The 12145-nt window shown below is 29.6% G+C and overlaps 1 protein-coding gene across 2 annotated transcripts in view; it reads right to left on the bottom strand.

Moving 5' to 3' along the window:
* The window catches only part of LOC142330044 (poly(A)-specific ribonuclease PARN-like), an 88218-nt gene that overhangs the window by 11858 nt on the left and 64215 nt on the right, over positions 1 to 12145 (bottom strand). Inside the window, exon 13 of one of the 2 annotated variants that reach the window (XM_075375069.1) lies at positions 1946 to 2067. The exons of the other annotated variant lie outside the window; for it this stretch is intronic. Within the exon in view, the coding sequence (XP_075231184.1) occupies positions 1946 to 2067 (122 nt within the window). The remainder of the gene's footprint in view (positions 1 to 1945; positions 2068 to 12145) is intronic. 2 annotated transcript variants of the gene reach the window in all.

Below are 12145 nucleotides of genomic sequence, written 5' to 3'. Positions count from 1 at the left end.
TACATGAAAGTTCATCATGGGAGCAAATGGCAGCTGGTCCAATTGTTCAAAGAAATCATTTCATTACCAAATGTCAAGATAGTGAAAAACAAGGTCACACACTTCGGAAAGAATGACGTCAGCATGCTAAAAGTGGCAAGCAGAAAGATACAATACACTATTGTAAGATATGTCCTGATCTTCCTGAATTGTGTTTTGAATGTTAAAAACCATACCGCATGTAAAAATGTTAAGCCTAAAGTCTGTTTTTAATACTTTTAGTTATGAAAATTTAAAAACAAACGGCATATTTCATTTATAACATTTTAATTTTTTAAATACTTTTTATTTGTGTAAACTCTTATTTTAGCTTTAGTTTGAGTTTTGGATAAATGTCACACAATCTTAAATTTTTCAATGTTATTGCCAATAACTTAATTATATTACTGATAATTATCATTAATAATTTTCATGCTACTGCATCTGCTTACATAGTCGTTACATTTATCTATAATAAAGAAACTTGAAAAACATCCGTTTTTAATGCCTTAATTTTAGGCCATTTTCCGTATAAAATAAATTTACTAAATAAGCAAAAAATTTGTATTAATACAGATAAACAAACACTACAAAAAAACAACACATGTAAGTATTTTATTATCTCAACAAGGCCGGTGTTACAGAGGTGTCAACTGATCCTATAACTAATGTTTTCATTCAAGGAACCAAAGTAGCCATAGTGACGTTTTTTGAAAAATGATCACTAAAAATTAAAAATATGTTATCCTTTATTTGTAAATGTAGGTTACATTCATAACTATATCAAAATAAGCAAAATGCACCAGTTGGATTTTTTAAAGAGTATGATAATTTCCTCTGTGGCACTGAACGTGTTAAGATTCCCTCTTGGCATCAGATGTTCATCTCACTTACAAATCCCTCAGGAGATCAGGTAATTTTTCCTCAGGATTGCACCTAATACACTACTCGTACAAAATTTCTCTTTATTTTGTATTCCAGCAATAAAAATTATATTTTTCTTCATAAATTAACCAGCCAACCCAGAACAGACTATGAACCTACTTTATGCTCCCTTACTGAACGAACTACCAATTATTAGAATTCTGTAAAATGTAGAATAGTTTAAATGTGGAATTATCTATAAACCAATTATCAAGAACTTTGCTAAAAAAAAGAAAAAAATTATAAGACATTATTCTAGAGGATTGAACTAATAAGTGTGACAGAGTTCAGAATGAAAAAAAAAAGAAATAAATGCGCGATTCTTATCTAACAAAATCAAAATTTATTTTTACTTAATTTTTTATAAGAATAACGACTCGGAATAAAATTACCTTTAAAATATAAATTTCATAAATAATTTTTAGATGCTACCTTGAAAAAATGAATCAAAATAGTGAAATACTTTAAAATAACAGGGAAAGGCAATCAGAAAATTATATTACACTGGAATTACAAGAGTTAAATCTTTTTTATTTGGAAGAATATTAATTTTTGTTTTTTGTTTCTTTTTTAGAGGGAAGGGGTCAAGATAGAATGAGAAATAATTCTAGTCATATTGTGAATACATACTGTTACTTTTTATTTTGTAATCTACAATCCTAAAGATCTAAAACATGTAGATTTTTTTTTTAAATTCTTCAAGTTATAGAATGATTTTGATAGCAGGTATGCGATGCATTTTCATATTATATAATTAGCACAAAAAGTGATAAAAATGTGACTGGAAAATATTTGTTTTAAAAAAATTAATGAATAACTGACAAGGGGAAAATTACTAAAATGTTATTGCTAAAATATTATAAAATAAAAATAAAAATGATGTTTTAAAAAAGTAATATGGTTATTTTATGAAATATGAGATTGCTTAATGTATATTCTATTAAAAGTAATAACTTTTATGAAAGAATGAATACATTACAACTGTACCATTATGTTAACTTACCCGATGATAATGAACTTGCCCATACCATCATCACAAAAAAGAGTACGATCACACCAAATAATGTATTAACTATGAATAATTTTGTTGTAGAACTGAGACCATAAGCTGTCATTTGTTCAACCCTAGTCACAAGGTAAGAAAAATGAAAATATATAAATAATAATGAACAAAAGAAGAGAAATAACACGACAACACAAAGTGATTTTTTTCAAAAAAAAATAATAAAACAAAAAACTAGATGACATATGCGTCTACTTTAAAAATGAGTTAATTAATGACACTGTGTGTTAAATTAACAAGAGATTATTTTATTAAAATTCTGAACCAGTTTTAATGGTGAAGTAAAATAAACAGCAGAACAAGTTATTAACAGATATAAATAAAATTAAATTAATCTAATTATCTTTAAAAATTAACTAATTTTTAACAATTAGTATTAGAAGTATGATTCTATTGGTCTTCCAGAGTCTGCTTTCAATCTTTACAAAAATGTCTCTGGGTGATGAATTATCTTCTAATTACATAATATTTAGAAGGGAGAAAATTTAAAAAAAATGACACTTTCTAAACACATGGAAATATTCTACCTGAGATTTTTTCTACTTCACTCATTATTTGAGAATGTTCAAATGTTGCTTATCAAAATCTGGTCAAGTTATAAATTTGATCTATGTTATGTTTATATTTTATATTTTATGTTATGTTTATATTTTATGTTTATAAGTTGTATTTGGAAAATTTAATACGTTTGCAAATCGCATGTTATTCAAGTGTACCAAGTTCATATTTTTTCAAATCTATTTGCAAAATTTATATATTAAAATTAATATCTTTATTTGAAAAACCAGTTTCTATGAAATAGTTTGCAGAAGTAGATTTGTTAATGATGCCTGTACGTGTTCTTTGTAACCTGTAAATAAATTTTCTCAAATGTACTGAGTAGCTATATGCTAATTGTATTACTTACAGCAAACATAAATGTAATTTATAAACTCAAGAACTTTTGTCAGGATGAAAAAACACATGATGAGTATCTCAAAATTTCAACAACTCTGATCTCCTGAGGCAGTCAAAGTCTATTTCTTTATCCTTTAGCCCTTCATCCTCTAATAGATACCACAGGAATTGAATAATACCGACATTTATACTAATGACTTTTTTATTTGAGCTTAATACAGCGATAATACTATGGAACTTAAATCCCACAAACGACTGCCCAAAAATTTAAACAAGCAGCTGTGCTTCAAGTTGTTATAGGACAAATTTATAGACCTCCTGCTCATCTAAAATGTAGCCTAATAATATAAAATGATATTCAAATGAAATTACATAAAAAATGAAAGACCACATGACAAAATAACACAGTACACTCTGAAAAACACAAAAATACAATAGCAAAGAAATTGAAAACATCAGTTTTATACCTTTAAAGATTCAAAGGCATTAACAACATGAAAATATTACACACAGCAAATAAAAAAATTTTAACACACAAAAACACCCAATTAGATAGAAACAATAGATGAACAAATAATACAGATCAAAACATACTTACTATTTGACCAACTAAAGGAAGTATTTCTCGCCATTCCAAAACAATACACAATTAATAATTGCCCACACACAAACCCAGTGATCAAAAAGCTACTCAACTCCAAAAAGATCTTGAAAGAAAACTTTGGAAGCACACTTCAAGAAGTATTTTGAAAATGAGACATTAGGCATTTTTTTCATGTTAATCAATGAATTTAATGTTATCTCTTACATTTTTCAGATGTAGTCTATAGAGTTTTTATTATACAAAAACCAATGGTCAAAAATTTTATAAAGCATTACTGAAATAAATTATGCTTCACTGTTTTATAATAAACAGATCCAACTAAAAAAATAAACAAAATTATAGGCATAAATAAACATATTCGAGGTAGATAAAATAATTACAGGTACTATTAATTATTGTTTATAAAAGAGGTTGTTATAAATAATTTTTCTAATATAATGAATTATAGTTGTTTACAATACAAATACTGAAGTAATTGAAACAAGTCACTTCTGGTCAGAACTAAATTGTTCTGATTGGCCAAAACCAAGTTAGATGAAATTTATATTAAGAAAATGTAATGCACAACAATCAAATAAAGGATCATTACTAGACGTGACACCTGTGATGTAACGTTACCCTGCCAATTCTCTGTACTTGTCTCTAAACGTACTCCTTTCAACTGATTATACTGAATTATATTCTTGTACTGACCAAATTCTCAAGACTAATTTGGAAAATATTTTCTAAATAAAAAAAAAACTGGGCATTTAACTAAAGTATATCATTTTGGAAATTTACAAAAATAAATAAAAAGAAAATCAGTAAGTTAGTCATAAGTTCTAACATCCGATTAACATTACAATCTTGAACCAATGAAAAACAGATTTTCATTAATAGATAATATGAAGTCTTTGTTATTCACTAAACCATGTTCCTTTACTAAAACTGATTTTAGACCTACATTCTTTAAACTGGCCACCAGCTATCATTCTTCTCAGAAAGAAGAATCAAATCAATCAGTTATCAAAACAAAACTTAAAAATAATTTTTAATTATCAATTTTTTTTTAAGATCTAGAGCTAAAATATTCTTACATTATTTAAGCGATAACTATTCTAAGTAAATATCTTAAACAAAAATTTAGATACTAATACATGGGACATTCAATAATTAATGAGACAAGAATTTATGCAGAAAATAAACAGTTCATTCAATGACAATGAAATTTTTTGAGGGTCAAGTTGACAACCTTGAGAACACCTTTACCTGTTTTGATTGAACAGCTGATTAAAGCTGTTCCATCATAATTAATCTAAGCATAATAACCTCTTTTGTTGATTTCAGAATTTTGCTCTGCTTGAAACGTGTGCACTGGAAGAGCAACAATGTTCAGTGACAAGATTTTTGATATCAGAAGGTGTGAAACCAGTGGAAATTCACTCAAGAATGTTGAAAAAGTATGGTGAAAAGTGTTTAAACCGTAGTAACATGTATAAGTGGGTGGAACAGTTTAAGTCTGGCAGAACAAATGAGACTGATATCCATCATTCTGGAAAACCAGTTGAAGTTTTGACAACAGCGCTAAAAAATTGCATAAATGATCTTATTCATAAAGACAGGCGAGTCAATATTTCCCAAATTGCTAGTTTGTGTAATATTAGTGTTGAAACCATGCATCAATCATTCATAACATGCTTAATTATGGCAAAACATGTTTGAGATGAGTTCCAAGATAGCTGACTGAAGCGCATAAAGACACTCGGATTCGCTTTTGTTCTGAGCTCAAAGAACAGTTTGAAGCAGAAGGTGAAATGACTTTCTATGTAAGAAATATTGATACACCATTTTGAGCCCAAATCCAAGCAGCAAAGTCTTGAATGGAAACATCCAGATTCACCCAACAAAAAAAATTCTAAACTCATGTGTCCACTAATTAAGTGATATTGACAGTCTTCTGTGACTTGCAAAGCCCAATGTTTTGTGACTATTTAGAAGAACAACATAGCATGAACAGCGAGAACTACTCTATAATGCTCCAACAAAAATTGAGACCCACAATAAGGCAAAAACATCAGGGCGTTATCTCAAAATTTATGACGCTTGCATGACAACACACGCTCCCACTTTGCTCAGAGAATGGAAGAAAGGCTTGAGAAGTTGGGTTGGGAGGTGTTGCCTCATATCCTCCTTACAGCCTAGAGCTTGCTCCATTTGATTTCGATTTGTTCAGCCTGCTCAAATACTTTTTACCGGCAAGAATTTCAACGACGTCAAAGTGGTTGAAAAAGCAATATACAAATGGTTCAAACAGCAAGGTAAAGACTTATACGCTGCAGGAATCATAAAGTTCGCATAACAGTAGAACAAGTGTAAAAATGTTGCTGGAGACTATGTTGTAAGTACTGTAAATTTCAATGTTACTGAATAATTTTTTTACATCCATTTGTCACCTTAATTATTGAACGTCCCTTGTAACTCAAGAAATGGAACAAGTAAGTTAGTGGAAGTATACAGAATGACATTATTTGAATGTAAGTCACCTTATGTATGGCCAAAATTCATGAAGAAATTACCATACTTGACAATAGCACCTATGATGACATAATTTTTTTTTTACAAAAAGCCTAAATACTTATTAATGAAAAAATCTTTAATTCCATTAAGGAATTTAAATAAAGTATTCTGGCAAACCCAATTGTGACTGACAACAGGATAGTAATTAAAAGTATAAAATTGTACAACTATTTTGATGTGTCAATGCATGCAAATATAAAACATTATTCTTGCAAAACTGTTAAGTTATCAACCTTTTATAATAAATGTGCCGGGACCAATTCATTGCGGCAATCCAAATCAAATCTTAAAATAAAAAAAAGACTACCAGTATTAATAACATGTTTTTTAATTGAAAAGAAAATAATGTTTACATTAGAAATAAACAGTAAAGCTGGCTTTTCAATAGATAAACAAGTTTTACTAAACACTGACCATAATGGATGTGAAATAAATTTACACATAATTTTTTTGATTTGTTTGATGAGAGAGTGGAAAATACGGAAGAGTAATTATTTCTTTTTCAAGTAAATTTTCCTGTATTTTTGAATGAAAATTCAAATTCACAAAATCTGGATGAATCCAACAACAAAAAAAATTGTTACATGTTTGATAAACTGTACACATAGTTAACTTCTTTTTTTTTTAATTTTCAGAAAGATAACAAGTATGAATTCTTAAAAAAAAAAAAACACTAATTTTTTACCAAAATCTAAACTAATTGAACGTACAGATAAACAAGTAGTATTTGAAAAAAAATAACATTAAGGATAGTTTGATGAACTTATAAAAATACAATCAAACAACCACGCAAGATCAGGAACTAGATTAATAATAACTTATGCGAATATAAAAAAAAGTTAAATAACAAAATACAAAACAAAGATCTAAAAGAAATAATTTCGTTGTTAAAAAATAAATACAAACTAAAGTACAGAATTTGCTGAAAGAAGATAGCAGGAGGGTGGGGAATAATAACGTTATAAATATGTGGAGAGATGATTTAAGACGACGTATGTTGTTGTAAGTTAAGTAAAATGCTTGATGAAATTAACCGTTAGAATACGAAGCAACTCTGTTATAATTATATGCAGAAGAGATTACAACCCATACAAAAGAATATAACAAGAGTAGAAATGATGAAGAGTGCCAAGAAAAAGGAAGTTAACGCGATGTATTAATCGTAAAGACCTTCAAAGAAGCACCGGTATAATATATAAATAAATAAATATATATATAATCGTGTGTTCCTCACCACGCGGTCCGACGGACACCAGTTATGTTATGTTTAGTTCCAGGCCCTACTTAGTCACTAGTTATTGATACTACAAAGATGATATAGAGAGAGCCGAGTTTACATGTTAGCGGTTTCTTTTGCGGGTTCACTACACAGTCCGTCGTTCGGTCGGTCGGCCGTCATTTTTAAAGAATAAAAACCCATCCGACACACAATATAGACGCACACTAGAAAGATCGTTACACAATTACGATATACGAATAATGTACAGTACATTCGTTACCGATACAAATAGACATAAAATAAGTTTATTATCTATACCGGTTAGCCGATTAGTACTAGCGCATGTAAATGCACATATAATAATTACTAAGTACAACTATTACACATCGTCTTGTAAACAAGACGATCTCTAAGAGAAAATATTATGAATTTTTACCTAAGTTAATTAAAAAGATTTAATTCAATAAAAATAAGCGTAATAATAAATAATAAAACGATCGATCAGATTTAAAAAAATCATCGACAGAATTATTTAATCGTGAATTATAATTTGTTCAAATCTTTTAGAATCTTATCTCATACAATAGTACAAAATTCCTTAAATTTTCTTTTAATTTTAATTATTTCCACATCCAGTAGTAATAGTAAAATAAAATATTATTCCACGCAAAGGACCTGATAGCAAAATAAACAGATGGATCAAGGGATCTAAAAAGATCGATCCAGGTACATTAAATTAAAAAAAAAAACAGAAAAAACATTTTTGCTAAAAAAGAAAAGATAAAAAGCGAATAAAACAATTTTTGAAAGCAATTTTATAAAGAATTCTACTCAATAATGAATGTGTGGACTTTTCGAATGTACAGAAGAAAAATTAATCGTTAAAGACCTACCGTTTCCAAGGGAATTTTTGACAAAGCAATGAATAACAATTTTTAAACGGATTAGGAAAACCGGAAGAGCATTTTATAAAAATAAAAATTAAGTTTCAACCGGTCTAAATAACTAAATTCCCTTTACAACTACTTCTTTCTCTGTACTTCTGTGTTGGATAAATTTTTTTTCAATGAACTATAGAAAACCTATATGCATCGTCAGACAAGATACCTGACCATCACTAGTTTTATACTTAAAAATGTTATTAAAACACTAGAAAGATATTAAAAAATGAGTTCGGATTTGAAAAAAAAAACTTTTTAAAACGGATCGCACTTTTTTTTTGGGGGGGGGGGAATTATTATAATATTATATCTACTATAAAGATGCACACAAGTAATTTTTATGCTATGTCTAATAAACACCAAATGGGATATTTTTTGGGAAACGAAACCATACGGAAACTCCTAAATACGATAAATATAAAGGAAATATTTCCTTTCCACAAGATACACGCGTTTAATGATTTCTCCAGACGTAACATTTACAGTAAGATTGGTTGAAAGAGGACATTCCACGAACTTGCCTGGAATCGGATAAATGATAATTTGTGATGGTAAGTAAAACAATATTTAGAAATGCCTGAATTTTACGACCGAACAACAATATTCAAATTACACAAGCCTGTATGATTGTCTTTTAGCTTTTGGTAATTGATTCTTATGTATTTTTTAGCACTGAATCCGAAAATAACTTTCATTTTTTCTATCACGTCAGGATTTTTCGCAAATCGCAAATTTCAAAGTTGAAAACTTGCGAAAATGTGACAATAAAGTAGATATATAATGTTTTTTTTTAAAAATAAATTAATATATTTTTTTTTTTAGCTTATACTATGCATTCTTATAGCTAAACAGTTGAGTGGTCTGAAGAGGAAGGCACTGAATCCTTAATTTTTAATGAAAATTGCCACAAAATAGGCCTAATTTCTGTTACAGTGCATTTTCAAATTAATTTATTTTTATTTAATTAATTAATTTTTATGAGGTACGTCATGCCTTTGGAAATATACTCTTCACAATCCCTTACTGATGTATGTAAAATACTTAAAATTCTATTTCATGAGCTGTAGTTTCTTTGGACGGTTTGTACTCTGCTTTGCGCTTTTCCTTCTATGTTCTCTGTAGGGTTCATCTTGGTGTAACATACATCAATAGTCTGCCATCATTGTAGTAGTTCAGTTTCTTTGATACCTCCTTTCCATTTCCTTCATGTCCTGATAAAATCTCTTTACCATCTCTTCGTTAACGGCACCCATACTTTCAGGAAAATAATCCACATGTGAATCTAGGAAGTGAACCTTCAACCTCATGGAACAGCCTAAGTATTTGTACTTCTGCAGTACATTCTCAATAATTGATTTGAAGTTCGGATCCTTCTTATTGCCCAGAAACTTGGTTACTACTATGTCTTTAAAAATTCTCCCGGCTTCTTTTTCTACAACTTCCACTTGTTTCTTAAAATTACCATTTTTGAGCAGTTTTTTAATGACAGGACCAGTAAAGACACTCTCTTTTAGTTTGGCGGTTGATAAGACTTGAAATTTGTCACAAATTAAAATATTTATTTTCATTTAAAACATTTATTTACCTTCTTTTGGTAAGGCTTTGACAAATTGTTTCATCAAACCTAAGTTGATATGCAGAGGTGGAAGGAGAACTTTATTCGGATTTATGAGAGCTTTTCAGGGCACATTTTTGATTTCAGGTTCTAATGAAGCTCTTTTTGGCCAATCTTTCCTTATCCAATGATTTTCTCTCTCTGCTATCCCATTCACACAAAAAAAGGAAATTTTGTGTATCCTCCTTGCTGTCCTAGGAGCATCAGTACTATTTTGAGATAGCCAGATGTAATCCAGTTATGATAGTCTTATTGTTGTATTTAATTTTATCAAGAACGAATTCCAAAATAATCGTAACCCTCTTTTAAATGGACAGAATGTTCGATGGGTATTGATGCTTACGTATTCCCATTGTGAAGGAAAACTTTGAGGCTTCTTTTGGACAGATCTATGAACAATCTCCAATCGGTACTTTTGTACAGAATGTTAAATCGAGTCAAAAGTCCAAGTACATCAGTGATGAAGAAAATCCTTTTCTCTGTACCTGAACCTGGAAAATTATGTGCCAGCTGCTAACAGGTTCTTCTCTTTAAGCTTCACACCAAGCAATTTTTAACCTTCTTTGATCACATGTAAGTCTCGAACCAAATCGTCGACTGTGAACAAAGCTCTGGTGCACAGCTATCTCCAGGTATGTACTCCTTGATGTTACCTTCATTAAATCATTTGTAGAACCGTCTATTTCAAGTAAATTTTCTGGTGGAATTTGCACTGGTACATCTAAACCATGAGGAACCGGGCGTAAAGCGGATGGCATATTTAGATAGACAATTCTTTTTAATTCTTCAAATTGAAACCGTAAACACCATTTGAACAAAAGTAACAATCATTGGAGTGCTTTCAAGGCTCTTGCCACACCAATGAAACCCCAAATCTGAACGCTTCTTCTTCACCCTTTTACCACTGTCTTTAGTCCTTTAACACATGTGCAACAAACGTAATGTGGTGCCCATGATTGGTCTTGGTCTCCTCCATTCACTCTCAAATATGTGAGGTACACTTGTCAAACGAAACTTGATATATCTATTTTTTCCTTTCCACCAATAATTCACCACAAACGTAACAAAAATTATCTACAGAATTTCTGCAGTCTCTTGAAACCATTTTAAAAACAGAAAGTTTGCTTTATGGTCTGAAAATATGTTTTCCATCGACAAAAACCGTTTGATCACAGAGGACAGAAAAAATTGCATTTACCCATGCTGATGATTGAAACAGCACTGATAGTAGTTGCACGGTGCATGAGCAACGTGGGTGCTGTCAATAAACTTGTTACATCTAGTTAAGTCTTGTCACAACCTGTCGGCCAAGCTCTCCCACGCCCCGTCATCTTTAACCCAAACCCTCCTGCCAAGACCACTCAACTGTTTAGTTATAAGAATGCGTAGATAGTATAAGCCAAAAAAGTAAATATATTATATATTAATTTATTATTAAAAAAAAAAGTTTTTTGTTTATTTTAAAGCAATACATTTTCATAATTTTTCAATTTTTTACAAATTTTGAAATTTGCGAAAAATCCTGACATGATGGGAAAAATGAAGGTTATTCGATTTCTGTGCTAAAAAGTACATAGGAATCAAGTCAAGCTGTTATAGTTTTATCTTATTATGTAAAAAAAAGATGTGATAAAAAACAACGATGAAATAAATAAAAATATAAACACCATAATGAAGAATCGTGTATTAATTTTGTCTACAAAAAAATAAAAAATAATGGATTAAATAAAAATTATGTTAAAAATTATGCCAACAAGATAACGAAGAACAGTTTATTTCAAAATAAAAGAGCTAGAGCAAAAAAAAGTGTGCAAGAATCGATAAATTCAATGTAAAAACGCATAAACCAATAAACCCATGAGTTTATTACTCCCCAAACGAAAGAATGCTAGCAAAACTTTATAACTTACATGGAAGTTGGTTTACAAAAGGCACATAGCCTTTTCTTTATTATATGTTTTTTTTATATACAAAAAAACAATTATTGTAGGAGGCGTAAGATGTTCGCGTAGGGTGTTTATTGAATATGGAGAAACTGACAACATAGTTCGGGTGTATAAAGGTATACTTATGATTTTCTATCACTTGTCTGGTTGATAGGGTGGCCACAAATAAGACAGGAAAATAATAAATGTTCAATGGCAAAATAATGAAAATTAAGTCAGTTGTATCAGCTCATATAATAAATAGGTTTTAAAATGAATAAATACATACAAGTTTCAGACCAAGTTTTACAAAACAAAAAAAGTTTTACAAAAATAAAAACCAACTTTTACCAAAAATGGTTTTGATAATTGCAAAAAAGGGA

The sequence above is a fragment of the Lycorma delicatula genome, chromosome 9, assembly GCF_047948215.1.
Source record: "Lycorma delicatula isolate Av1 chromosome 9, ASM4794821v1, whole genome shotgun sequence".
Lineage (NCBI taxonomy): Eukaryota > Metazoa > Arthropoda > Insecta > Hemiptera > Fulgoridae > Lycorma > Lycorma delicatula.
Note: the sequence above shows the minus strand (reverse complement) of the source record. Positions and strands in the feature narration are given on the sequence as shown.